General features: G+C 38.1%; 1 protein-coding gene across 1 annotated transcript in view; it reads right to left on the reverse strand.

Annotated features, from left to right (window-relative positions):
- LOC126933131 (UDP-glucuronosyltransferase 1A8-like) overlaps positions 1-15,739 on the reverse strand; it is a 61,468-nt gene extending 45,729 nt beyond the window's left edge. Inside the window, exon 1 of the mRNA XM_050752689.1 lies at positions 15,070-15,739. Within this exon, the coding sequence (XP_050608646.1) occupies positions 15,070-15,607 (538 nt within the window). The 5' untranslated portion in view covers positions 15,608-15,739. The remainder of the gene's footprint in view (positions 1-15,069) is intronic.
- Between the last annotated feature and the right edge of the window lie 11,705 nt (positions 15,740-27,444).

Genomic DNA, 27,444 nt, shown 5'->3' on the forward strand with positions numbered 1-27,444 from the left:
CTTCTTAAGCTGATAAGCAACTTCAGAAAAGTCTCAGGATACAAAATCAATGTGCAAAAATCACAAGCATTCCTATATAGTAGTAATAGAAAAACAGAGAGCCAAATCATGAGTAAACTTCCATTCACAATTGCTACAAACAGAATAAAATACCTAGGAATACAACTTACAAGCGATGGGAAGGACCTCTTCAAGATGAACTACAAACCACCGCTCAAGGAAACAAGAGAGGACACAAACAAAGGGAAAAACATTCCATGTTCATGGATAGGAAGACTCAATATCATGAAAATGGTCATACTGCCCAAGGTAATTTATACATTCAATGCTATCCCATCAAGCTACCATTGACTTTCCTCACAGAATTAGAAAAAACTACTTTAAATTTCATATGGAACTAAAAAAGAGCCTGCATAGCTAAGACAATCCTAAGCAAAAAGAACAAAGCTGGAGGCATCACGCTGCCTGACTTCAAGCTATACTACAAGGCTACAGTAACCAAAACCGCATGGTACTGGTACCCAAACAGATTTATAGATCAATGGAACAGAACAGAGGCCTCAGAAATTATACCACACATCTACAACCATCTGATCTTTGACATACCTGACAAAAACAAGCAATGGGGAAAGGATTCCCTATTTAATAAATGGTGTTGGGAAAACTGGTTAGCGATATGCAGAAAACTGAATCTGGACCCCTTCCTTACACCTTACACAAAAATTAACTCAAGATGGATTAAAGACTTAAACGTAAGACCTAAAACCATGAAAACTCTAGAAAAAAACCTAGGCAATACCATTCAGGACGTAGGCATGGGCAAAGACTTCATAACTAAAACATCAAAAGCAATGGCAACAATAGCCAAAATTAAGAAATGGGATCTAATTAAACTAAAGAGCTTCTGCACAGCAAAAGAAACTATCATCAGACTGAACAGGCAACCTACACAATGGGAGAAAAATTTTGCAATCTATCCATCTGATAAAGGGCTAATATCCAGAATTTGCAAGGAACTTAAATTTACAAGAAAAAAACAACCCCATCAAAAAGTGGGTGAAGGATATGAACAGACACTTCACAAAAGAAGACATTTATACAACCAACAAACATATCAAAACAGCTCATCATCACTGGTCATTAGAGAAATGCAAATCAAAACGACAATGAGATACCATCTCATGCCAGTTAGAATGGCGATCATTAAAACTCAGGAAAGAACAGATGCTGGAGAGGATGTGGAGAAATAGGAACGTTTTTACATTGTTGGTAGGAGTTCAACCATTCTGGAAGACAGTGTGGCGATTCCTCAAGGATCTAGAACCAGAGATACCATTTGATCCAGCAATCCCATTACTGGGTATACACCCAAAGGATTATGAATCATTCTACTACAAAGCACATGCACATGTATTTTATTGCAGCACTATTCACAATAGCAAAGACTTGGAACCAATGCAAATGACCATCAATGATAGAGTGGATAAAGAAAATGTGGCACATATACACCATGGAATACTATGCAGCCATAAAAAAGGATGAGTTCATGTCCTTTGCCGGGACATGGATGAAGTTGGAAACTATCATTCTCAGCAAACTAACACAAGAACAGAGAACCAAACACTGCATGTTCTCATGCACAGTGGGAGTTGGACAATGAGAACACATGGATGCAGAGAGGGGAACATCACACAATCACACACTGGGGCCTGTTGCAAGGTGAGGGCCTAGGGGATGGACAGCATTAGGAGAAATACCTAATGTAGATGACGGGTTGATGGGTGCGGCAAACCACCATGGCATGTGTATACCTATGTAACAAACCTACACATTCTGCACATGTATCCCAGACCTTACAGTATTTAAAAAAAAAAAAAAAAAAAAAAAAGAGTTTCAGAGCAGGAAAAAAAAAAAAAAAGTATGCACCACCATGGCACATGTTTACCTATGTAACAAACCTGAAAATCTTCCACGTGTACCCCAGAAATAAAAATAAAAATTAAAAAGAAAAGTATGTGCCATCTCCCCCATTTCTCTCTTGCTCTTGCTATGTGACATGCCAGCTCCCCATCACCTTCTGTCATGATTGTAAGCTTCCTGAGGCCTCACCTGAAGCAGATGCTAGCACCATGTTTCGTGTAAAGACTGCAAAACTGTGAACCAATTAAACCTCTTTTCTTTATAAATTACCCAGCCTCAGCTATCCTTTATAGCAATCCAAGCAAACAAATACAGCCTTGCACAAAGAAAATCAACCGAAATATTTGTTGCATTGGACAGAATTATATTCTGCAGGTTTTCTTGATACCTTCATGGACGAGCTAAGCAGTGTGTGTCAGGTAACACCTTAAAGAACATTTAGTGAGAGATTCTGCAGACAACCTCGGGGTATAATCCTTGTGCGAGCACAAGATGGCTCCTTTCAGGACACCCTGTTACTAGACATTTGCTTAGTCTCCTTTTCTTTTGGTGTCTGGGGCACTTGTAGATGACTGTCCTTGAAAAACAAACATGATGGTGAGTGATCTACCTTCCCTGGAGGCTTACTTCCGAGCAGAAATCAATGAAATGGAAAATATATTCAAAACATAGACGAAATTAATGAAACCAAAGCTGGTTTGTTGAGAAAATTAATGAAGCCAAAGCTGGTTTGCTGAGATCAATTAATTTAGTAAAGCTCTAGCCACCTTGATCTAAAAAAAATGAGAGAAGAAATAACTTATCGATATCAGGAATGAGAGAGGTGGTATCACCATAGATTCTACAGATATTAAAATGTTAAGAGAATATCATGAACAAGTTTATGCCAAAAAAAGTCTGCAACTTAGATGGAATGGACACATTTTGTTAAAGATACAAACTGCTAGACTTTTCACAAAAATAAATGCATAACCCCAACAGAAGTAACCTGCATCTTTTTTTTTTTTGAGATGGAGTCTCACTCTGTCACCCAGGCTGGAGTGCAGTGGCCAGATCTCAGCTCACTGCAAGCTCTGCCTCCCGGGTTTACACCATTCTACTGCCTCAGCCTCCCGAGTAGCTGGGACTCAAGACGCCCGCCACCTCGCCCAGCTAGTTTTTTGTATTTTTTAGTAGAGATGGGGTTTCACCGTGTTAGCCAGGTTGATCTGCTGACCTCGTGATCTGCCCATCTCGGCCTCCCAAAGTGCTGGGATTACAGGCTTGAGCCACCACACCCTGCTGTATCCTGTATATTTTAAATTTAATTTAGATTTGTAATTCACACCTTCCCTCACAAAACAAAGCTCAGATGACATCACTGATGAATCCGGCAAACATTGAAGAATAAATAATACCAATTATTCACAAACTGGTTCTAAAAACTGAAGCCTACAGGATTTCCTAATTCATTTGACGAGACCAGCATTATCACAGTACCAAAACCAGATAAAGACATTATAAGATAGGAAAATTACAGACCCTCATGAGCTTAGATGCAAAAATTTTAAACAAAATATTGGCAAGTCAACTTCTGTAATATTTTAAAATAGGTACTACACAAAAAGATTATACACCATAACCAAGTGGGGTTTATCCGAGGAATGCAAGGCTGGTTTGACATTAGAAAATTAATCGAGGTTGTGCCACCATGTTCATAGCAGCATAACTCACAACAGCCAAGAAGTGGAAACAACCCAAGCAAAAATGTGGTGTAGGTATACAGAATGAAATATTATTCAGCCTTAGAAAGGAAGAAAATTCTGACATATGCTAACATGAATGAACCTTAAGGATATTGTGCAGAGTGAACTAAGCTAATCACAAAATGACAAATGCTGTATGATTCTACTTATATGAAGTATCTAAAATAGTCAAATTCGTAGAATAAAAGAGTGAAATGATGGTTGGCAAGGGCTGAGAGGAGGGGAGAATGGAGAATTATATTTTAATGGGTCCAAAGTTTCAGTTTGGGAAGATGAAGAGAGTTCTGGAGATGAATGGTGGTATTGGTTGCACAGCAATGTGAATGTACTCAATACTGAACTGTGTACCTAAAGTGATGAAGATGATTCATTTTATGCTATGTGTATTTCACCATAATTAATGATAAAATAAATAATTTTATAAATCAATTAAAGTAACATACCACATAAATAAACTAAAAAAGTATAAGCATATAATTATCTCAATAGGTATGGAAAAAGTGTTTGACAAAAATCCAAAATCCACATGTGATAAAAAATTCTCAAAAAACTCAGAAAAAAAAAGAGGAGTATCTTAAACTAATGAAGGGCATCTTGGAGGAACCCACAGCTAACATCATCCTTAATGGTGAAAGACTGAATGCTCCACTCCTCAAGTCAAACACATGCCGAGGATGGGGGCCCTCCCCACTTCTACTCAACATTGTTCTTCAGGTTCCAGCCAGTGCAGTCAAGGAAGAAAAAGAAGGAAAGAGTATCTAGATCGTAAAGAAAAAAATAAAAAGGTCTCATTCACAGACAACATGTTTATGTATGCAGGAATAATAACAAACTCTACAAAAATCTCCTAGAACAAATACATTAAGTTTAGCATGGTTGCAAGATACAATACTTAAAAATTAATCTTATTTCTATATACAGTTGACATTGAACAGTAGGGTTTTGAACTGTGTGGATCCACTTATATGCAGATTTTTATAGATAAATATATTGCAAACTTTTTTATAGATAGATTTTTATTTATTTTATTTTATAATCTAAAAAAACAGATTTTTATAGATAAATATATTGCAAAGAAACTTCCAACAGTTTGAAAAAACGTACACATAAACCACATAAACTAGAAATATCTAAAAATTTTTTAAAGGTAGGTATGCCATTAATGCATAAAGCATGTGTAGATACTACTCTATTTTATTATTTATTACTTTAAAATATGCACAAATCTATAAAAAATTATTAAAACACACGCAAACACTTCCAGACTGTACAGTGCATCATTAGCACTGGAAAGAAATACAAACAAATGTATAGATGCAGCATTAAATCTTAACTGCACAAAATTACCTATAGTATATACTACACTACTGTAATAATTTTGTAGCTACCTCCTGTTGCTCTTCCAGTGAGCTGAAGTGTGGGTTAAATGCATGTGATATAACACTTATACTCTCTGAGCATTTCATCTCTCCAATAAATTGCATGTCAGAGTAAAAGTGATCTCTCATGGCTCTACTGTATTTTTCATCATGTTTAGTGCAATATTGTAAACCTTGAATACCATCATGGGACTACAGAGCACCACTAATGATACTGGAATTACTCCCAAGAAGCAAAGAATTACCAAAAAAGTCAAATTGCTTGATTGGTACCATAGACTGAGCTCTACCATGGTGATTGCCTGCCATTTCAAAATAAATGAAGCTAGACAAGGACCACTGGAAAAAAAAGAAAGAAAGAAGGAAAGAAGGAAGGGAGGGAGGGAGAGAGGGAGGGAGGGAGATTCATGAAGACATTGCTGCAGCAATGCCAGCAGGAGTCAAACCTTGCATTTTTTTCTGAAATACCTTTTGTCTCATATTGAAAATGCAGCTTTAATGTGAGTGTAGCATTGCTATAAGAAAGGCTTATTGGCCGGGCGCGGTGGCTCAAGCCTGTAATCCCAGCACTTTGGGAGGCCGAGACGGGTGGATCACGAGGTCAGAAGATCGAGACCATCCTGGTTAACACGGTGAAACCTCGTCTCTACTAAAAAAAATACAAAAAACTAGCCGGGCGAGGTGGAGGGCGCCTGTAGTCCCAGCTACTCGGGAGGCTGAGGCAGGAGAATGGCGTAAACCCGGGAGGCGGTGCTTGCAGTGAGCTGAGATCCGGCCACTGCACTCCAGCCTGGGTGACAGAGCGAGACTCCGTCTCAAAAAAAAAAAAAAAAAAAAAAGAAAGGCTTATTTATAGATGCCATTGTGATTTGAGAAAAGCAAAGTCATTATATGACAACTTAAAGCAAAAAAGAGGTGAAGAATCCAAAATTGGAGAATTTAATGGCGGCTAGTTTTTTGTCAAGATAACAGAAGCAGCTTCTGCCAAGCAAAAGGAGACAAAGAGTTCCCAGATGCCACGAAGAAAATTATTGAGGAGGAAGGATATCTGCCTGAACAGGTTTTTAATGCAGATGACAGTGCCCTATTGTGGAAAAAACAAAAACAAAAACAAGATGACACAAAAGACATTTATTAGCGAGGAAGTAAACCAAGCACCAGAATGCAAGGCAGAAAGGGATAGGCTAACTCTACTGTTTTATGTAAACACAGTCAAGTTTACACTCAGGACTGACCTCATGTGTAGAACTGCCCACCCTTAAGCCTTGAGGGGACAAGATCGACACCCACTGACAGATTTTTGGTTGTACAACAAGAAGGCCTACACAACAAGAACATTTTTTCTGGATTGGTTCCATCAATGCTTTGTCCCTGAAGGCAGAAAATGTATTGCCAGTAAGGAACTGTCTTTTAAAGTTCTTCTGATATTGGACAATGCCCCTACTCACCCAGAACCCATGAGTTCAACACGGAAGCTGTCAAAGTGGTCTACCTGCTTCCAAACCCAACATCTCTAATTCAGTCTCTCAATCAGGGGTCATAAGGAACTTTAGAACTCATTACACACACTTTTTTATGGAAAAGATTGTCAATACTATGGAAGAGAATCTGGATAGAGAATGTCATGAAAGTCCAGAAGGATTACACCATTGAAAATGCCATTGTTGTTACAGAAAGAGCTGTGAAAGCCACCAAGCCCCAAACAATACATTTCTTCTGGAGAAAACTGTGTCCAGATGTTGCACATGACTTCACAGGATTTATGACAGAGCCAATCAAGAAAGTCATGAAAAGGATTGTGTATTAAGCAACAAAAGGTGGGGGATAAGGTGTTTCAAAATATGAATCTTGGAGAAATTCAAGAGTCAATAGACACTACACTCGAGGAATTAATAGAGGACCTGATGGAGATGAGTGCTTTCCAATAAGTACTTGATGAGAAAGAAGATGTAGAAGCAGCAGTGCCAGAAAAAAAAAAAAAAAAATGGCTTTACACAATATAAGCCTCATAGAAAGGCTTCCAATTATTTAAGACTGCTATTGACTTCTATTACAACATGAACCTTTCTATGATATGGGCACTGAAACCAAAGCAAGTGGGGAAGAAGGATTAGTACTGTATAAAAGCATTTTTAAATAAATCAAAGAGAAAAAAATAGACAGCAATTACGATGTATTTCCATAAGGTTACACCAAGTGCACCTGCCTCTCCTGCCTCCCCTTCCACCTCCTCTACCTCTTCTGCTTCTGCCACCCTGAGACAGCAAGACCAACATCTACTCCTCCTCCTCCTCCTCCTCCTCCTCCACAGCCCACTCAATGGAAGATGATGAAGACGGAGACCTTTTTGATGATTCACTTCCGCTTATACATATTCAACTTTTATTTTAGATTCAAGAGTACATACGCAGGTTACCTGAGTATATCGTGTGATGCTGATGTTTGGGGCATGATTGCTCCCATCACCCAAGTACTGAACATAGTACCCAATAGTTTTTCAACTCCTGCACCCCTTCCTCTCCCCTTTAGAGTCCATAGTGTCTATTGTTGCCATCTTTATGCCCATGAGTACCCACTGTTTGGCTCCCACTTCTAAGTGAGAACACATGGTATTTGGTGTTCTGTGTCTGTGTATATTTCCTTAGGATAATGACCTCCAGCTGCATCCATGTTGTTACAAAGAACATGATTTCATTCTTTTTTTATGACTGCATATTCCATGGTGTATATGTTCCACGTTTTCTTCATCTAAGCCACTGTTGACGAGCACCTAGGTTGATTTCATGTCTTTTCTATTCTGAATAGAGATGCAATGAACATACCAGTGCATGTGTTTCTTGGTAAAATGATTTTATATATATATAAAACTTCTATTTTATTGGTGGTGTCTATTGACTTCTTTGCGAAATCTCCAAACTACTTCCCACAGGGGATGAACTAATTTGCATTCCCACCACCAACAGTGTACAACTGGTCCCCTTTCTCAGCAGCTTCGCAAGCATCTATTGTTTCTTGACTTTTTAATAATAGCCATTCTAACTGGTGTGAGATGATATCTCATTGTGGTTTTGACTTTCATTTCTCTGATGATTAGTGATACTGGGCATTTTTTCATATGTTATGTTTTTAAATAACATTTTCTTTTCTCTAGCTTTCTTTATTGTAATAATATAAGATATAATACTAACAACATTCAAAATATGTGTTAATTGACTGTTTATGCTACTGGTAAGGCTTTTGGTAAATAGTTGGCTGTTAGTAGTTATGTTTTTGGAGAATCAAAAGATCTGTGTGGATTTTTTGCTTCAGCGGGTTGGTCCGCTTCATTCCCATATTGTTCAGGGGTCAACTATACTAGCAATGAACAATTAAAAATTGGAATAAAAATATCACTTAAATAGCATCAAAAACATGAAACACTTAGGAATATATCTGACAAAAAATGTGAAAGACTGTACACTGAAAATTACAGAACACTGATGAGGGACTTAAATAGATATGTTAATGAATTGGAAAACTCAAAATTGATAAGATGTTGTTTCTCCCCAGTTGATCTATAAATTCAATACAATCCCAATCAAACCAAACTAAAAAACTTATTCTAAAATCCATACGGTCATGTAGCAGACCTACAATAGCAAAAACAATTTGAAAAAAATTGGTAACACTACCTCATTTCAAGATTATCACAAAGCTACAGTAATCAAATATTTCACAAATATTTCAGTGGAGCAGAACACAAAGTCTAGAAATACATGCACAGATGTATGAACAGCCAAGTTTTTACAAAGGTACAAGCAATGCATTGGAGAACAGGCCACTCTTTTCTACACGCAAGAAAACAAGAAAAGACCTCTGTGTCTTCCTACCAAAAACCTATAACCCCAGTTTAACCATGATAAAAATGTCAAACACACACTGAGGAACATTCTACAGGACACCTGGCCAGGACTGCTCAAAACTGCCCAAGTCACCAAAAACAGGGGAAGTCTGAGAAACCGTCACAGACTGGAAGAGACTAAGGAGACATGATGACTACATTTCAGGTGGTATCAATGGGATCCCATAAAAGAACAGTGATATTAAGTAAAAATCAATGAAATCTGAAGGAAACAGACTTTAGCTCATCATAACGTGTCAATATTGGTGAATGAGTTGCAATGGATGTGCCATAGAAACATAAGATATAACAATGGGGAAACTGGACACAGGATAGATAAGAATTCTCTAAACTATTTGTTGCAACCTTGCTATAAACATCTATTTATTCTACAATGAAGTATTTGTAAGGAAAGTCACTCAACAGACTGTGAGAAAATATTTGCGGGACCCATGTGGATGCACATGGTGAAGGATTCATCAGAGGCATGGTGGGAGACGGCTGGATGATCTCTGCAAATGGTCTGGACTCTGATGCTGGACCTGAAGGACCCCAGGGTGGGTCTTCCGTTGAAGAGACTATTCTGTCCCATTTGAATGATCTTGACACACTTGTCAAAATTTGACACCTTGTCAATTGGCCAAGAATATATGGGTTTATTTCTGAATTCTCCATTCTATTCCATTGATCTATATGGAAAGATGTTGTTCCAGAAAATGGGGGAAATTTAATTATGGACTGGAAATGAGATAATATTAAAGAATTTTTATTGCCTTAGATATGATAATGATATTGTGGCTATGTAACAAATGTTTCTTATTTTTCGTATTTAATTAAGTATTCAGTGATGGAATGACATGCCAAGAATTTCTTTTTAAAATGACACAAACTGGGGGTTGAAAGGTAATGTCTAGCAAGTTGGCATTCACAATTACTACAAAGAGAATAAAATACCTATGAATACAACTTACAATGGGTATGAAGACCTCTTCAAGGAGAACTACAAACCACTGCTCAACAAAATAAGAGGACACAAACAAATGGAAGAACATTCCATGCTCATGGATATGAAGAATCAATATCGTAAAAATGGCCATGCTGCCCAAGGTAATTTATAGATTCAATGCTATCCCATCAAGCTACCATTGACTTTCTTCATAGAATTAGAAAAAACTACTTTAAATTTCATATGGAACTAAAAAAGAGCCTGGATAGCCAAGGCAATCCTAAGCAACAAGAACAAAGCTGGAGGCATCACGCTACCTGACTTCAAACTATACTACAAGGCTACAGTAACCAAAACAGCATGGTACTGGTGCCCAAACAGATATATAGACCAATGGAACAGAATGGAGGCCTCAGGAATAACACCACACATCCCCAACCTTCTGATCTTTGACAAACCTGACAAAAACAAGAAAAGGGGGAAAGATTCCCTATTCAATAAATGGTGTTGGGAAAACTGGCTAGCCATATGTAGAAAGCTGAAACTGGATCCCTTCCTTACACCTTATAGAAAAATTAACTCAAGATGGATTAAAGACTTAAATGTAAGACCTAAAACCATAAAAACCCTTGAAGAAAACCTAGGCAATACCATTCAGGACATAGGCATGGGCAAAGACTTCATGACTAAAACACCAAAAGCAATGGCAACAAAAGCCAAAATTGACAAATGTGATCTAATTAAACCAAAGAGCTTCTGCACAGCAAAAGAAACTATCATCAGACTGAACAGGCAACCTACACAATGGGAGAACATTTTTGCAATCAATCCACCTGGCAAAGGGCTAATAGCCAGAATCTACAAAGAAGTCAAACAAATTTACAAGAAAAAAAACAACCCATTCAAAAGTGGGCAAAGGATGTGAACAGACACTTCTCAAAAGAAGACATTTATGCAGCAAACAGACATATGAAAAAATGTTCATCATCACTGGTCATCACAGAAATGCACATCAAAACCACAATGAGATACCATCTCATGCCAGTTAGAATGGCGATCATTAAAAAGTCAGGAAACAACAGATGCTGGAGGGGATGTGGAGAAATAGGAACACTTTTACTCCGTTGGTGGGAGTGTAAATTAGTTCAACCATTGTGGAAGACAGTGTGGCAATTCCTCAAGGATCTAGAACTAGAAATACCATTTGACCCAGCGATCTCATTACTGGGTATATACCCAAAGGATTATAAATCATGGTACTATAAAGACACATGCACACATATGTTTATTGCAGCACTATTCGCAATAGCAAAGACTTGGAACCAACCCAAATGTCCATCAATGATAGACTGGATAAAAAGATGTGGCACATACACACCATGGAATACTATGCAGCCATAAAAAAGGATGAGTTCATGTCCTTTGCAGGGACATGGATGAAGCTGGAAACTATCATTCTCAGCAAACTATCACAAGGACAGAAAACCAAACAGTGTATATTCTCACTCATAAGTAGGAATTGAACAATGAGAACACATGGACACAGGGAACATCACACACCAGGGCCTGTCAGGGGGTGGGGGGCTGGGGAAGGGATAGCATTAGGAGAAATACCTAATGGAAATGACGAGTTGATGGGTGCAGCAAACCAACATGGCACATGTATACCTATGTAACAAACCTGCACATTGTGCACATGTACCCTAGAACTTAAAGTATAATAAAAAAGATTGACACAAATTTCTCTTTTAAAAAAGTTTTCTTTAAAGACAGGAAAAAAGGGATAGATGAATCAGTTCAGCAAAATAGTGAAAATTATTTAACCTAAGATTGATATACGGGTGGTCATGACACTAAGTCTCTCTTTTGTGTGTGTTGAACACTTTGAAAATAAAAACTTGAAGTAAACAATTTTAGTGGGAGGCCTTAGTCTTGTCCACCAAAAGCTAACTTTGAATTTGGATCTTGAACTGGAGCCAGAAACTTAGAGCAATGGGGGAAGCACAGATCTTTTCTTGCTCTGTAACCATATCCCATCCCCAGGTCTGCAGAGCTGAACCTACCATGGATGGTATAGACGGAGCCTGAATTCTTTTCACCTAAAACCAGTCATCAATTCTGTTGGAACTAACCAAAAATTCAAAGAGACTAGGAGTGACTTCCTCTTTTTCTCATTAAAACTATTTCAATGTTCTGCTGAATTGTTTACACATCATTAATCAACACACACATTAGAACGCTGAAATGCAAAAGAACAACCATACCAAATTATATAGTTTAAAAGTTTGTCCCCTCCAAATCTCATGTTGAAATTTGATCCCTGACGTTCGAGATGGGGTCATCTGCCATCCTTGTTAAAGTATTTAATTACATCCCTGGATGTAATTCTCCCGGATAGGCTCAAGGAGATTTTGTTACAGGAGACCTTCAAGAAAATCCCCTGTGCAGGGTCTGGGACACCGCACACAAACACACCTGCACATACACAAACACGTACATGTGCAAACACGTACTCTATCATTAAGTAATGCTCCCTTCTCATCAGACAGATGAGACTCAGACTCGAATCCTGTTTCCCAACAAGATGTAACCAACTGCATGCTTTTCCCAGACACATCCTGGCCTCTGAAACAAGGAAAGAGCAATATGCAGTGTCCATCCTTCTTTCAACGACAGTCGACTTTTACTTTTGTGGTTGGGCCACATCCAAGGCTCTTGACAGAAAGCCCTCTTTCAGATCTGAATTCCTCTGTGAGAATTCTGCTGGATTTACGGATATAATCATAAATATATACATTAATATACATAACCCTCTGCAACTATAAAAACTTTCATACATGTATATTCTTTAATAGATATATAAACACATTTATTTCTTATCTCATAAAAGATTTATAATCAAAATAAATGAAACCATATAGAGTTTAATGTTTCATTTTTTATGTATATCTCCCTATCATAGGTGATATAAAATCATATATAGGGTTTTATATCTCTAAAGGCCTCTGGGTGACCCTGTGAGCCATAATGAACTCAGTGTGGGTTCAGGAAGTGGCAGAGCCTCACCCTCAGCCACAGATGTGGTGTGTAGGCAACACATGGATGGTGCTTGGTACTGTAATTAATGGAGGATAAAGAGGAGAAAAGTGCTTTGATAAGTCCAACCTCTTAAGAGTCCTTCAACTTGCATCTCCTCGCCCGGTCTGGCCAAGAACTGAAAGTCATGCCTAATTTTGAAAGGCCTACAACTGTAGTCTTCCTGCTTTTTAGAAAGAGCATTATTTCACTTTCCCATGAGTAGGCTGAAAGGTCACTCTTTTACCAAACATCTGCCAATGACAGATATGACTGTGTTACAAAGTCTACTGAACATTGTAAGCAGCCACAGCAATAGACAAAAATGTATACTCCATCTCTAATAAAATAATATAATGAGATGAGACACCAAGTGATTCATCTGGATTTAGCAACTGTGCATTTGCCAGAATCTTATTCTGGTATTTTTCAAGGATTTTTCAGTCAAAAGTGACCGAATTCCTATTTAAACTGGCTACTCTAACAATATTACTCAGTAATGTTTTGGAAGTATATGCTCCAGCAAAGCAAAAGAAGCAGTATAAATATCAGAGAAGGGAATTACTTGCAGATGGTAGGGTATATTGTACATCTAATGCATACTAAAAAATAATAAAAAAAGTTAGTAATGTTGCTGGATACAAGATACATGTGCAAAAACCCCAATAGTCAGTTAAATGTAGAAATGGAAAATTTGCCCTGTAAAAAAATAGTTTCAAAAATAATAAAATGCCAAGGAATAAATGTTAATAACAAACATAAAATGCTTATATAGTGAAAAATTTTATTTAGGTATATAAAACAAGATCTGAATAAATAGTGAGACTTACATATTCCTGAACAGGATGACTTAATAGTAAAAAGATGCCAATCCTTCTCAACTTAGGAAAACCCTATAACCCTACATGTAAGACTCTAGTCTACTAAGATAAAAGCAAGAATATAGAAAAATATTCACATAAGGAAATTATTAAAGAGTGTTTACATGGCCTTATTCATAAAAGCAAAAAATGGAAAATGCCTAAAGATATATCAATACTAATTGGTTAAAAAAAACTACATAGCATCCAAAGTAAAGACTATTAAACGAACTTGTCAAATCTGTCTGTATTTGTCTATAAAGGAATCTATTATTTATTGGCAAATGAAAAATGCAAGGTAAAGAAATATATGTCTAACCTAATACAAGATTTTATTTTAACAAAATAGGTATGAGAATTTACATTAGATATTACGTATAACTAAAATGCTTTTTTTTTTAAATGAAAAGAATGTACACAAAACTGCTAAGAGCATTTCCTCTAGGGGTCACAAAAATTAGCAATAAAGGGAAGTTTCATTTCTTACTGTGGTTTTTGGTGCTTTTCTAAACACGGTACTCAAAAACGTAGGCTGAATAGGACCTATAATTTTTAAATTATATATACACAACTGAAACACTTTTTTAATGAAAAGAATGTATGCAAAACTGCTAACAGCATTTGCTCTCAGGGGTCACATAGAATTTGCAAAAAAGAGAAGTTCCATTTCTTACTGCGGTTGTTGGTACTTTTCTAAACATAGTACTCAAAAATGTAGGCTGAATATGATGTATAATTTTTAAATTATATATACACACTTTCAAGAAGGGCAGTTTTATAAAATTTGATAACTGACAAGTACATGAATTGGCACAAAATAATTTGTTAAACTGGAAAGAAATTTGAAATGCAACAAACCAAAATGTCAAATCACAGTTCAGTAAGGAATCTTTTTTTAATTTACAAAGCCAGATTATTCTTAATGTGCTAAAGGAGAGATGACTTACCATAGGCACTGGCTTTCCCTGATGGCAGTTGATACCACCAATGAAGACCATGTTGGGCATCACGGGTTTGGGATAGTCCAAAACAAAGTCCGTTCGCAACAACCAAATTGATGTGTGGCTGTAGAGATCATATGCCGTGACAGGTGTTTGGAGAATTTCAGAGGCTATTTCTAGGGCATTTTTGAAAAAATACTTGCAAAATAAATGTTCCTCCAAGTGCATGACATGGTTCCATACTCTCTCCTTGAAAGTCATGGCATCTGAGAACCCTAAGAGAATTCTGGGGACATAGGAAAGAGGAGCAGGGCACTGTGCACCTTCTTCAAGATAGTGGCAAAATATTCCCCTGGCAAAGACCACAGAGGGGAGGGAGAAATATTTGGCAACAATTAAGCCACAGCCATCAAAAGGATCCAGAAACACCGCATCAAAAGAACTCTCCTTTAAGTATTCTACTAATTTTTGGTCATTAAACAAACTCCTGCAATGCGAAAAAAATAAATCAAAAAAACCATTGGATGAACTCAGAAATAGAGAAAAGAAACTTCGTAATTGTGCTTTCCATTGAGCATGGGCGAAAGTCATGAATTCCCGGTCCAGATCCTCCAGAGTGTATGAGGTTGAATAAGTCTTCACTGTGCAATTCAGTGATCTTCCCAGTTGCCAACTCACCTCTGGCATGACTACCACCACCTCATGCCCCCTGAGGATAAGCTTCTCCACCACCGACTGCATGGTGAACCAGTGGCTCCCATCCATGGGCACTACCAGCAGCTTCCCTGCCTCAGCAAATCCACAGGTCAGCAGCAGAGAAACACATAGGAGAACAGGGCTGGTCCACCGTGTGCGAGCCATCAGAGAACTGCAGCCCGAGCCAGCAGCTGGGTTTCTAATCTCCTATGATACAGTAGGCGGAAGAAGTACAGGCACAAAACCTGACCTCAATAGAGGGTGTGTATTTATCCTTTCATAAAAAAAAAAAAAAAAAAAAAAATCATACTCACTGCCAATGATTTACTCCTAAGAACAAGAATATATGAGTATCATTTGTTGAGATACCTACTTGTATGTTTTCCAGACAAGACTATCTTATGGTCTCTGCCTTGGACAGGTCATGCCCAGTGCTGCAATGTGAGTTTAGAAACAGAATTACTAAGCAATGCTTTTGGACCTTGAAAATTCAGAAAGATAAAGTGAAAGTAAATTTGAATAAAGCTAATATTTTTGGAATATATCCCAAAACAAAATTCAGATTTTAACTTTAACCAACCAAATACTCTCTGTCCAGAAAGAAATTGGCATCCTATGTGTCAAGGATTTCCTTAAGATAGTAAGGCCCTCAACACTGACCTCCCAACTGGCAAGAAATTGGGGCTCACGCACATCTCTGAAATACATAATCATTGCTGGTTGTCTTCTTCCGTATCCAAACCCTAAGAGGCCTCTGAAATGCCAAAATCAGATTGACAATCCTGCCTCCATGGACCACACCAGGGACTTGATGGAAAGTGACCATTGCCTATTTTAATGACTTTCCTCAGATACATCACATGCAGTGGGGAGTTGCTGGCCCAGTCCCTGAGCAAGCACTTTGCTGGGCTGCCTCTCTGTGACTGCTCTACTTTCACATTCTAAACACGCCATCACTCCAGTGCCCTCCTTCAGGAAAATATGTACTTGTCTCCCTCAGTCTACTGAGCACTCCCTGAGGTCAGTGGCGATGTCATCTTTGTGTTTTCACCCTCCTTTCACAGAACCCATGCTATGCCTTTGATATAGTTTGTATGTTTGTCCCCTCCATATATCATGGTCAACTATAATCCCCAGTGTTGAAGGTAAAGCATGGTGGGAGGTGTTTGGATCATGGGCGTGGATCCCTCATGAATGGCTTGGCACTGTCCTCCCAATAGTGAGTGATTTCTCACGAGATCTGGTTATTTAAAAGTATGTACCAAAAACACTCTTTAGGATATTATCCAGGAGAACTTTCCCAACCTAGCAAAACTGGCCAACATTCAAATTCAGGAAACACAGAGAACACCACAAAGATACTCCTCGAGAAGAGCAACACCAAGACACAGAATTGTCAGATTCATCAAGGTTAAAATGAAGGAAAAAATGTGAAGGGCAGCCAGAGAAAGGTCTGGTTACCCACAAAGGGAAGCCCATCAGACTAAAAGCAGATATCTCTGCAGAAACCCCACAAGCCAGAAGACACTGGGGGCAAATATTCAACATTCTTAAAGAAAAGAATTTTCAATCCAGAATTTCATATCCAGCCAAACTAAGCTTCATAAGCGAAGGAGAAATAAAATCCTTTACAGACAAGCAAATGCTGAAAGATTTTGTCACCACCAGGCCTGCCTTACAAGAGCTCCTGAAGGAAGCACTAAATACGGAAAGTAAAAATGGTTATCAGTCACTGCAAAAACATATCAAATTTAAAGGACAATTGACACTATAAAAAAACTGCATCAACTAATGGGCAATATAACCAGCTAGCATCATAATGACAGGATCAAAATCACACATAATAATATTAACGTTAAATGTAAATGGGCTAAATAACCCAGTTAAAAGACACACACTGGCAAATTGGATAAACAGTCAAGACCCATCAGTGTGCTGTACTCAGGAGACCCATCTCACATGCAAGACACTCATTGGCTCAAAATAAAGGGATGGAGGAATATTTACCAAGCAAATGGAAAGAAAAAAAAAAAGCAGGGGTTGTAATCCTAGTCTCTGATAAAACAGACTTTAAAATAACAAAGATCAAAAAGGACAAGGAAGGGCATTACATAATGGTAAAGAGATCAATGCAACAAGAACAGCTACCCATCCTAAATATATATGCACCCAATACAGGAGCACCTAGATTCATAAAGCAACTTTTTACAGACCTACAAAGAGACTTAGGCTCCCATACAATAATAGTGGGAGACTTTACACCCCACTGTCAATATTAGACAGATCAATGAGACAGAAAAGTAGCAAGGATATTCAGGTAGCTCTGGATCAAGTAGACCTAATAGACATCTACAGAATTATCCACCCCAAATCAACAGAATATACATTCTTCTTGGCCCCACATCGCACTTATTCTAAAATCGACCACATAATTGGAAGTAAAACACTCCTCAGAAAATGAAAAAGAACGAAAATCATAAACAGTCTCTCAGACCACAGTGCAATCAAATTAGAACTCAGGATTAAGAAACTCACTCATAACCGCACAACTACATGGAAACTGAACAACTTGCTCCTGAATAACTACTGGGTAAATATTGAAATTAAGGCAGAAATAAATAAGTTCTTTGAAACCAATGAGAACAAAGACACAACATACCAGAATCTTTGGGACACAGCTAAAGCAGTGTTTAGAGGGAAATTTGTAGCACTAAAATGCCCACAGGAGATAGCAGGAAAGATCTAAAATCAAAACCCTAACAACACAATTAAAAGAACTAGAGAAGCAAGAGCAAATAAATTCAAAAGCTAGCAGAAGACAAGAAATAACTAAGATCAGAGCAGAACTGAAGGAGATAGAGACACACAATACTCTTCAAAAAATGTTTGAATCCAGGAGCTGGTTTTTTGAAAGATTAAAAAAATAGATAGACCACTAGCCAGACTAATAAAGAAGAAAAGAGAGAAGAATCAATAGACACAATAAAAAATGATAAAAGGGAGATCACCGCTGATCCCACAGAAATAAACTACCACCAGAGAATACTATAAACACGTCTACACAAATAAACTAGAAATTCTAGGAGAAATGGATAAATTCCTGGACACATACAGCCTCCCAAGGCTAAACCAGGAAGAAGTCGAATCCCTGAATAGACCAATAACAGGTTCTGAAATTGGGGCAGTAATTAATTGCCTACCAACCAAAAAAAGCCCAGGACCAGATGGATTCACAGTGGAATTCTACCAGAGGTACAAAAAGGAGCTGGTACCATTCCTTCTGAAACTATTCCAATCAATACAAAAAGAGGGAATCCTCCCTAACTCATTTAATGAGGCCAGCATCATCCTGATACCAAAACCTGGCAAAGACAAAACAACAACAAAAAATTTCAGGCAAATATCCCTGATTAGCATTGATGGTGAAAATCCTTAATAAAATACTGCCAAACCAAATCCAGGAGCACATCAAAAAGCTTATCCACCATGATGAAGTTGGCTTCATCCCTGGGATGCAAGGCTGGTCCAACATACACAAATCAATAAACGTAATCCATCACATAAACAGAACCAATGACAAAAACCACATGATTATCTCAATAGATGCAGAAAAGATCTTCAAAAAAATTCAACAGCCCTTCCTGCTCAAACCTCTCAATAAACTAGGTATTGATGGAACATATCTCAGAATAATAAGAGTTGTTTATGACAAACCCACAGCCAATATCATACTGAATGGGCAAAAGCTGGAAGCATTCCCTTTGAAAACCAGCATAAGACAAGGATGCCCTCTCTCACCACTCCTATTCAACATAGTATTGGAAGTTCTGGCCAAGGCAGTCAGGTAAGAGGAAGAAATATAGGGTATTCAAATAGGAAGAGGGGAAGTCAAATTGTCTCTGTTTGCAGATGACATGATTGTATATTTAGAAAACCCCACCATCTCAGTCCAAAATCTCCTTAAGCTGATAAGCAACCTCAGAAAAGTCTCAGGATACAAAAATCAATGTGCAAAAATCACAAGCATTCCTATACACCAATAGTAGAAAAACAGAGAGCCCAATCATCAGTAAACTCCCATTCACAATTGCTACAAACAATAAAATACCTAGGAATACAACTTACAAGGGATAGGAAGGACCTCTTCAAGGAGAACTACAAACCACTGCTCAAGGAAACAAGAGAGGACACAAAAAAATTGAAAAACATTCCATGCTCATGGATAGGAAGAATTAATAGCGTGAAGACGGTTATACTGTCCAAGGTAATTTATACATTCAGTGCTATCCCCATCAAGCTACCATTGACTTTCTTCACAGAATTAGAAAAAGCTACTTTATATTTCATATGGAACTAAAAAAGAGTCGGTATAGCCAAGACAATCCTAAGCAAAAGGAACAAAGCTAGAGGCATCACGCTACCTGATTTCAAACTATACTACAAGTCCAGAGTACCCAAAACAGCATGGTACTGGTACCCAAACAGACATATAGATCAATGGGACAGAACAGAGGCCTCAGAAATTATGCCACACATCTACAATCATCTCAACCTTGACAAACCTGACAAAAACAAGAAAAGGGGAAAAGATTGCCTATTTTATAAATGGTGTTGGGAAAACTAGCTAGCCATATGTAGAAAACTGAATCTGGACCCCTTCCTTACACCTTACACAAAAATTAACTCAAGATGGATTAAAGATTTAAACGTAAGACCTAAAACCATGAAAACCCTAGAAGAAAATCTAGGCAATACCATTGAGGACATAGGCATGGGCAAATACTTCATAACTAAAACACCAAAAGCAATGGCAACAAAAGCCAAAATTAAGAAATGGGATCTAATTAAACTAAAGAGCTTCTGCACAGCAAAAGAAACTATCATCAGACTGAACAGGCAACCTACAGAATGGGAGAAAAATTTTGCAATCTATCCATCTGACAAAGGGCTAATATCCAGAATCTACAAGGAACTTAAACAAATTTACAAGAAAAAAACAACCCCATCAAAAAGTGGGCAAAGTATATGAACAGACACTTTGCAAAAGAAGACATTTATACAACCAACAAATACATTAAAAACAGCTCATCATCACTGGTCATCACAGAAATGCAAATCAAATCCACAATAAGATACCATCTCATGTCAGTTAGAATGGCGATCATTAAAACTCAGGAAAGAACAGATGCTGGAGAGGATATGAAGAAATAGGAACGTTTTTACACTGTTGGTGGGAATGTAAATTAGTTCAACCATTGTGGAAGACAGTGTGGCAATTTCTCAAGGATCTAGAACCAGAAATACCACTTGATCCAGCAATGCCATTACTCGGTATATACCAAAAGGATATCAATTTATTCTACTTTAAGGACACATGCACACCTATGTTTATTGCAACACTATTCACCACAACAAAGACTTGGAACCATCCCAAATGCCCACCAATGGTAGACTGGATAAAGAAGATGTGGCACATACACACCATGGAATACTATGCAGCCATAAAAAAGGATGAGTTCATGTCCTCTGCAGGGACATGGATGAAGCTGGAAACCATCATTCTCAGCAAACTAACACAGGAACACAAAACCAAACACCGCATGCTCTCACACATAAGTGGGAGTTGAACAATGAGAACACATGGACACAGGGAGCAGAACATCACACACCAGGGCCTGTTGGGGGTGGGGGGTCTTGGGGGAGGGATAGCTTAGGAGAAATACCTAATCTAGATGTCGGGTTGATGGGTGCAGCAAACCACCATGGCACATGTATACCTATGTAACAATGTTCTGCATATGTATCCCAGAACTTAAAGTATTTAAAAAAAAAAAAAAGAAAGTTTAAGAGCAGGAAAAAAAAATGTATGTGCCACCAGGGCACATGTTTACCTATGTAACAAACTTGCACATCTTTCACATGTACCCCAGAAATAAAAATAAAAACTAAAAATAAAGTATGTGCCATCTCCCCTGTCTCTCTCCTGCTCCTGCTCTTGCCATGTGACATGCCAGCTCCCCATCACCTTCTGTCACGATTGTAAGCTTCCTGAGGTCTCACCTGAAGCAGATGCTAGCCCTGTGTTTCGTGTAAAGATTGCAAAACTATGAGCCAACTAAACCTCTTTTCTTTATAAATTACCTAGCCTCAGGTGTCCTTTATAGCAATCCAAACAGACAAACACAGCCTTGCACAAAGAAGATCAACCAGAATATTTGTTGCATTGGACAGAATTATATTCTGCAGGTTTTCTTGATACTTCATGGATGAGCTAAGCAGTGTGTGTCAGGTAACACCTTAAAGAACATTGAGTGAGAGATTCTGTAGACAACCAGTATAATCCTTGTAGGAGCACAGGATGGCCCCTTTTGGGACACCCTAACTGGTACTAGACATTTGCTTAATCACCTTTTCTTTTGCTGACTGGGCACTTGCAGATGACTGTCCTTGAAAAATAAACATGACGGTGAGTGATCTACCTTCCCTGGAGGCTTACTTCTGAGTAGAAACCAATGAAATGGAGAATACATTTTAAAAATAGGCAAAATTAATGAAACCAAAGCTGGTTTGTTGAGATCAATTAATTTGGTAAAGCTCTAGACACCCTGATCTGAAAAAAAAAGAGGAAATAAATTATCAATATCAGGAATGAGAGAGGTAGTATCACCATAGATTCTACAGATATTAAAATGCTAAGAGAATATCATGAAAAAATTTATGCCAAAAAAACTACAACTTAGATGAAATTGACACATTTTGTTAAAGACACAAACTGCTAGACTATTCACAAGAATAAATAACGTAACACAAATAGAACTAACCAGTATCTTTTAAATTGAATTTGGATTTGTTATTCAAACGTTCCCACACACGACAAAGTGAAGCTCAAACGATATCACTGATGAATCCAGCAAACATTGAAGAAACAAATAATACCAATTATTCACAAACTAGTCCCGAAAACTGAAGCCTAGGGGATTTCCTAATTCATTTTATGGGACCAGCATTATCACAGTACCAAAACCAGATAAAGACATTATGAGGAGGAAAAAAAATTACAGACCCTTATGAGCTTAGATACAAAAATTTTAAACAAAATATTGGCAAGTCAAATTCTGTAATATTTTAAAACAGTTACTACATAAAAAGATTATACATCATGACCAAATGGGGTTTATCCTAGGAATGCAAGGCTGGTTTGACATTAGAAAATTAATCAAGGTGGTATCACCATGTTCATAGCAATGTAACTCACAACAGCCTATAAGTGGAAACAACCCAAGCAAAAATGTGATGTATATATACAGAATGCAATATTATTTAGCCTTAGAAAGGAAGAAAATTCTGACATATGCTAACATGAATGAACCTTAAGGACATTGTGCAGAGTGAACTAAGCTAATCACAAAACAGCAAATGCTGTATGATTCTATTTATATGAAGTATCTAAAATAGTCAAATTCATAGAATAAAAGAGTGGAATGCTTGTTGACAAGGGCTGAAAGAAGGGGAGAATGGAGAATTATTTTTTAAGGGGTCCAAAGTTTCAGTTTGGGAAGATGAAGAGAGTTCTGGCAATGAATGGTGGCATTGGTTGCACAGCAATGTAAATGTACTCAATACTGAATTGTGTACCTAAAGTGGTAAAGATGATACATTTTATGCTATGTGTATTTCACCACAATTAGTGATAAAATAAATAATTTTTATAAATCATTTAAAGTAACATACCATATAAATAAACTAAAAATGTATAAGCATATAATTATCTCAATAGGTATGGAAAAAGTGTTTGACAAAAATCCAAAATCCATTTCTGATAAAACAAATTCTCAACAAACTAGGGAAAAAAAAAGGGAAGTATCTTAAACTAATGAAGGGCATCTTGGAGGAACCCACAGCTAACATCATCCTTAACAGTGAAAGACTGAATACTCACTCCTTGGATCATGCCAAGGATGGGGGCGGGGGCTGTTACCGCTTCTATTCAACATTGATCTGCAGGCTACTAACCATAACCCTAATCTAAGGAAGAGAGGCAAACACAAGGATTCAGGGCAGGAAGCGATAAACTAATTCTACTGCTTTGTGTAAATGCCACTGGGTTTACAAATAGGACTGCCCCCATCTATAAACCTGCCAGCCCCCATACCTTGAAGGGAAAAGATCAATACCCACTACCAGTTTTTTTGTTGTACAAGAAGGCCTCGACATGAACACGTTTTGTGGATTGGTTCTACATTGATTTGTCCCTGAAGTCAGGAATATCTTGCCAGTAAGAGACTGTCTTTGAAAGTTCTTTTGATTTTGGACAATGCCCCAAGCCACCCAGAACCCATGAGTTCAACACTGAAGGTGTCAAAGTGGTCTACCTGCCTGCAAACCTAACATCTCTAATTCAGCAACAAAAGGTGGGGGGATATGTTCTTTGAAGATATGGATCTGTGAAAAATTCAAGAACGAATAGACACCACACCAGAGGAATCAGCAGAAGATGACTTGAAGGAGATGAGTGCTTTTGAATCAGTACCAGGTACTAAAGAAGCTGTAGAAGAAGCAGTGCCAGAAAACAAATCGCTATCAAAACCAAAGAAAGTCTGAAAAACTGTCACAGGCTAGAGGAGATGAAACAAATGTCATGAGTAAATGTCATGTGGTATCCTGGATGGGATCCCAGAAAAGAACAAGGGCATTAGGTGAAAATTAATGACATCTGAAGAAAACATAGACTTTACTTCATCATAATGTGTCAGTGTTGGTTAATGAGTTGTGATAAACGTGCATAGTAATCCAAGATTTAGCAATAGGGGAAACTGGCAAAGGATACATGGGAATTCTCAGTGCTATTTTTTTGCACCCTTGCTTTAAATCTAAATTTATTGTAAAATAAAAAGTCTATTTTAAAAAGACATCTATGTTTTTTAATGAGCAAAGATTTCAAAAGACAGTTACCAAAGAAGGTACACAGATGGCAGACAGGCACATGTAAGGACGTTCAACATAACTAATGATTACAGTAATCAAACTAAAACTGCAGTTTAATCCACATCCCATTAAAATAGCTGCAATGAAAAAGACTGACCATATCAAATGATACAGTTGAGTTATCTGTCCCTACAAAATCAAGTGTTGAAATTTGATCTCTAATGTTGGAAGTGAGGCTTAGTGGGAGGTGTTTGGATGGATCCCTGATGAATGACCTAGTGCCCCCTTCCCAGTAACAAGTGAACTTTCCATCTATTAGTTTCAGCAAGAACTGATTATTAAAAAGAGCCTGCACCTGCCTCCTTCTTCTCTTGCTCCTCTCTTGCCATGTGATCAGCACCCTCCACCCTCACCTTCTGCCATGAGTGGAAGTAGCCTGAGTCTCTTACCTGATGCGGAAGCTGGTGCCATGCTTCTTGTGCCGCCTGAATGAACCACAAGCCAAATAAACATGCTTTCTTTATAAATTAACCAACCTCAGGTATTCCTTTATCGCAATGCAAATGGACTAAGACATCAAGTGTTGGTGAGTGTGAAGAGCTGGACCTCTCATATGCTGGTGCTGGGAGGGCACCTTGGTCTGGCCGCTTGTAAATATTGTTTAGCAAATTCTCAAAAAGGTAAGAACACACCTACCATAGATCAAGCTATTCCACTATTGGGTATTTATCCATAAGAATAAAATACTTCCTGTATTGTGTGTATTTTTAAATTTTCTGTATATTATGAAATTTTCACATCTTAAAAATCCCTGTCTGGTAGGGATGCAGTGCACCTCCCCAGGTCAGTCAATTATTAGAGACAGCAAAGGGCCTGCCCTTAGAGCTCAGAGCCCACTGAAATTATTCAAACCAACCAGTGCTAAACTGTTTCCCCTGCCCTGCCTCGCCTTTCCTGCAGAAACTCCAGTAGAGCTATGGTCTAGCCTCTACCCTCACTCCTATTCTTTCTGCCTCACTATATTTCAAGTCAAAAAGTGTACAACGCACTACTTTGCCACAGCCACTACTTCCAGTCTACAGCAGTCAGGGTTCAATGAGAGAGGTAAAGCTGCTGGGGATCCACATGATGAAGAATTCATCAGAGGCTAAGAATATGTAAACATAGTAATGTAAAGAAAGTATTAAAGCATGTTTGCACCCTAATGTGCACAAAGACAAATTTGGAAAACGCCTAAATCTCTATCAATGTTAATTGGTTGAAAAAACTACATTGAATCCAAAGTAAAGACTTTTATGCAATTACTAAAAGAACTTGTCAAATCAGTTGGTATTGGCCTCTAAAGATGTCTGTAATTTATTGGCAAATTAAAAATGCAAAGTAAAGAACAATATGTTCAGCCTTTACTAGATTTTATTTTAACAAAATAGGTGTGAGAATACACATTAGATATATGCATATACATAAAATAATTTCAAAAAATGAAAATGATGCACACAAAACTGTTAAGAGCATTTTCCTATAGAATTAGCAATAAAGGGAAGTTTCATTTCTCACTGTGGTTTTTGGTATTTTCCCAAAAAGAATATGTTTAAATGTAACTTGGATATGACCTACAAATAAAAAATTGCTAACTGGGCCAGGCGCGGTGGCTCAAGCCTGTAATCCCAGCACTTTGGGAGGCCGAGACGGGCGGATCACGAGGTCAGGAGATCGAGACCATCCTGGCTAACACAGTGAAACCCCGTCTCTACTAAAAAATACAAAAAAACTAGCCGGGCGAGGTGGCAGGCGCCTGTAGTCCCAGATACTCGGGAGGCTGAGGCAGGGGAATGGCGTGAACCCGGGAGGTGGAGCTTGCAGTGAGCTGAGATCCGGCCACTGCACTCCAGCCTGGGCGACAGAGCGAGACTCCGTCTCCAAAAAAAAAAAAAAAAAAATTGCTAACTACTGAGAGGTACATCAAGTGGCACAAACTGATTCACATAACTGGAAAAAAATTCCAAATGTGACAAATGAAAATGTTAAATCACAGTTCAGTTAGTGTTATAGTTTGGATATTTGTCCCCACCCAAATCTCATGTTGAAATATAATACCCAATGTTGGAGGTGGGGCCTGGTGGGAGGTGTTTGGATCATAGGGGTGGATCCCTCATGGCTTGGTGCTGTCCTTGCAGTAGTCAGTGAGTATTCACAAGATATGGTTATTTAAGTGTGCGGACCACCCCCATCAACTCTCTCTTGCTCCTGCTTTTGTCATGTGACATGCTCCTGCTTCACCTTCTGCCATGAGTAAACGCTCCCTGAGGCTTCCCCAGAATATGAACAGATGCCAGCACCATGCTTGTACAGCCTGCAAAACCTTGCGTCAATTAAACCTCTTATTTATCAGTTACCTGTCTCAAGCATTTCTTCATGGCAACACAATGAAGAATAGAAAATCGGTACCAACAGAAAATAGTACCAATAGAAAATTGGTACTGAGAGTGGGACATTACTATAAAGATACTGAAAATGTGGAAGTGACTTTGGAACTTGGTAACAGGCAGAGGTTTGAAGAGTTTGGAGGACTCTGAAGAAGATAGGAAGATGAAGGGAAAGTTTGGTCCTTCTTAGAGACTGGTTAAATGATTGTGACCAAAATGCTGATAAAAATATGGGCTATGAGCACGAGGTTGATGAGGTCTCATGTGAAAATGAAAAAGTTACTGGAAACTGGAGTAAAGGTCACCCTTGTTATGCCTTAACAAAGAACTTGGCTGTACTGTGTCCATGCCCTAGGGACCTATGGAACTTTGAACTTGAGAGTGATGACCTAGGGTATCCGGCAGAAGAAATTTCTAAGCAGCAAAGCATTCAAGATGTAGCCTGGCTTCTTGTAACAACCTACACTTAGATGCAGGAAGAAAGAAATGACTTCAAGTTGGAAATTATATTTAAAGGGGAAGCAGTGCATAAAAGTTTGGAAAATGTGCAGCTTAATCATGTGGCAGAGAAAGAGAAAAAGCTTTTTCAGGAGAGCAATTTAGGCAGGCCACAGAGCCACCACTTGTTAGAGAGATGTGCATAACTAAAAA

The sequence above is a fragment of the Macaca thibetana genome, chromosome 12, assembly GCF_024542745.1.
Source record: "Macaca thibetana thibetana isolate TM-01 chromosome 12, ASM2454274v1, whole genome shotgun sequence".
Taxonomy (NCBI): Eukaryota; Metazoa; Chordata; class Mammalia; order Primates; family Cercopithecidae; genus Macaca; species Macaca thibetana.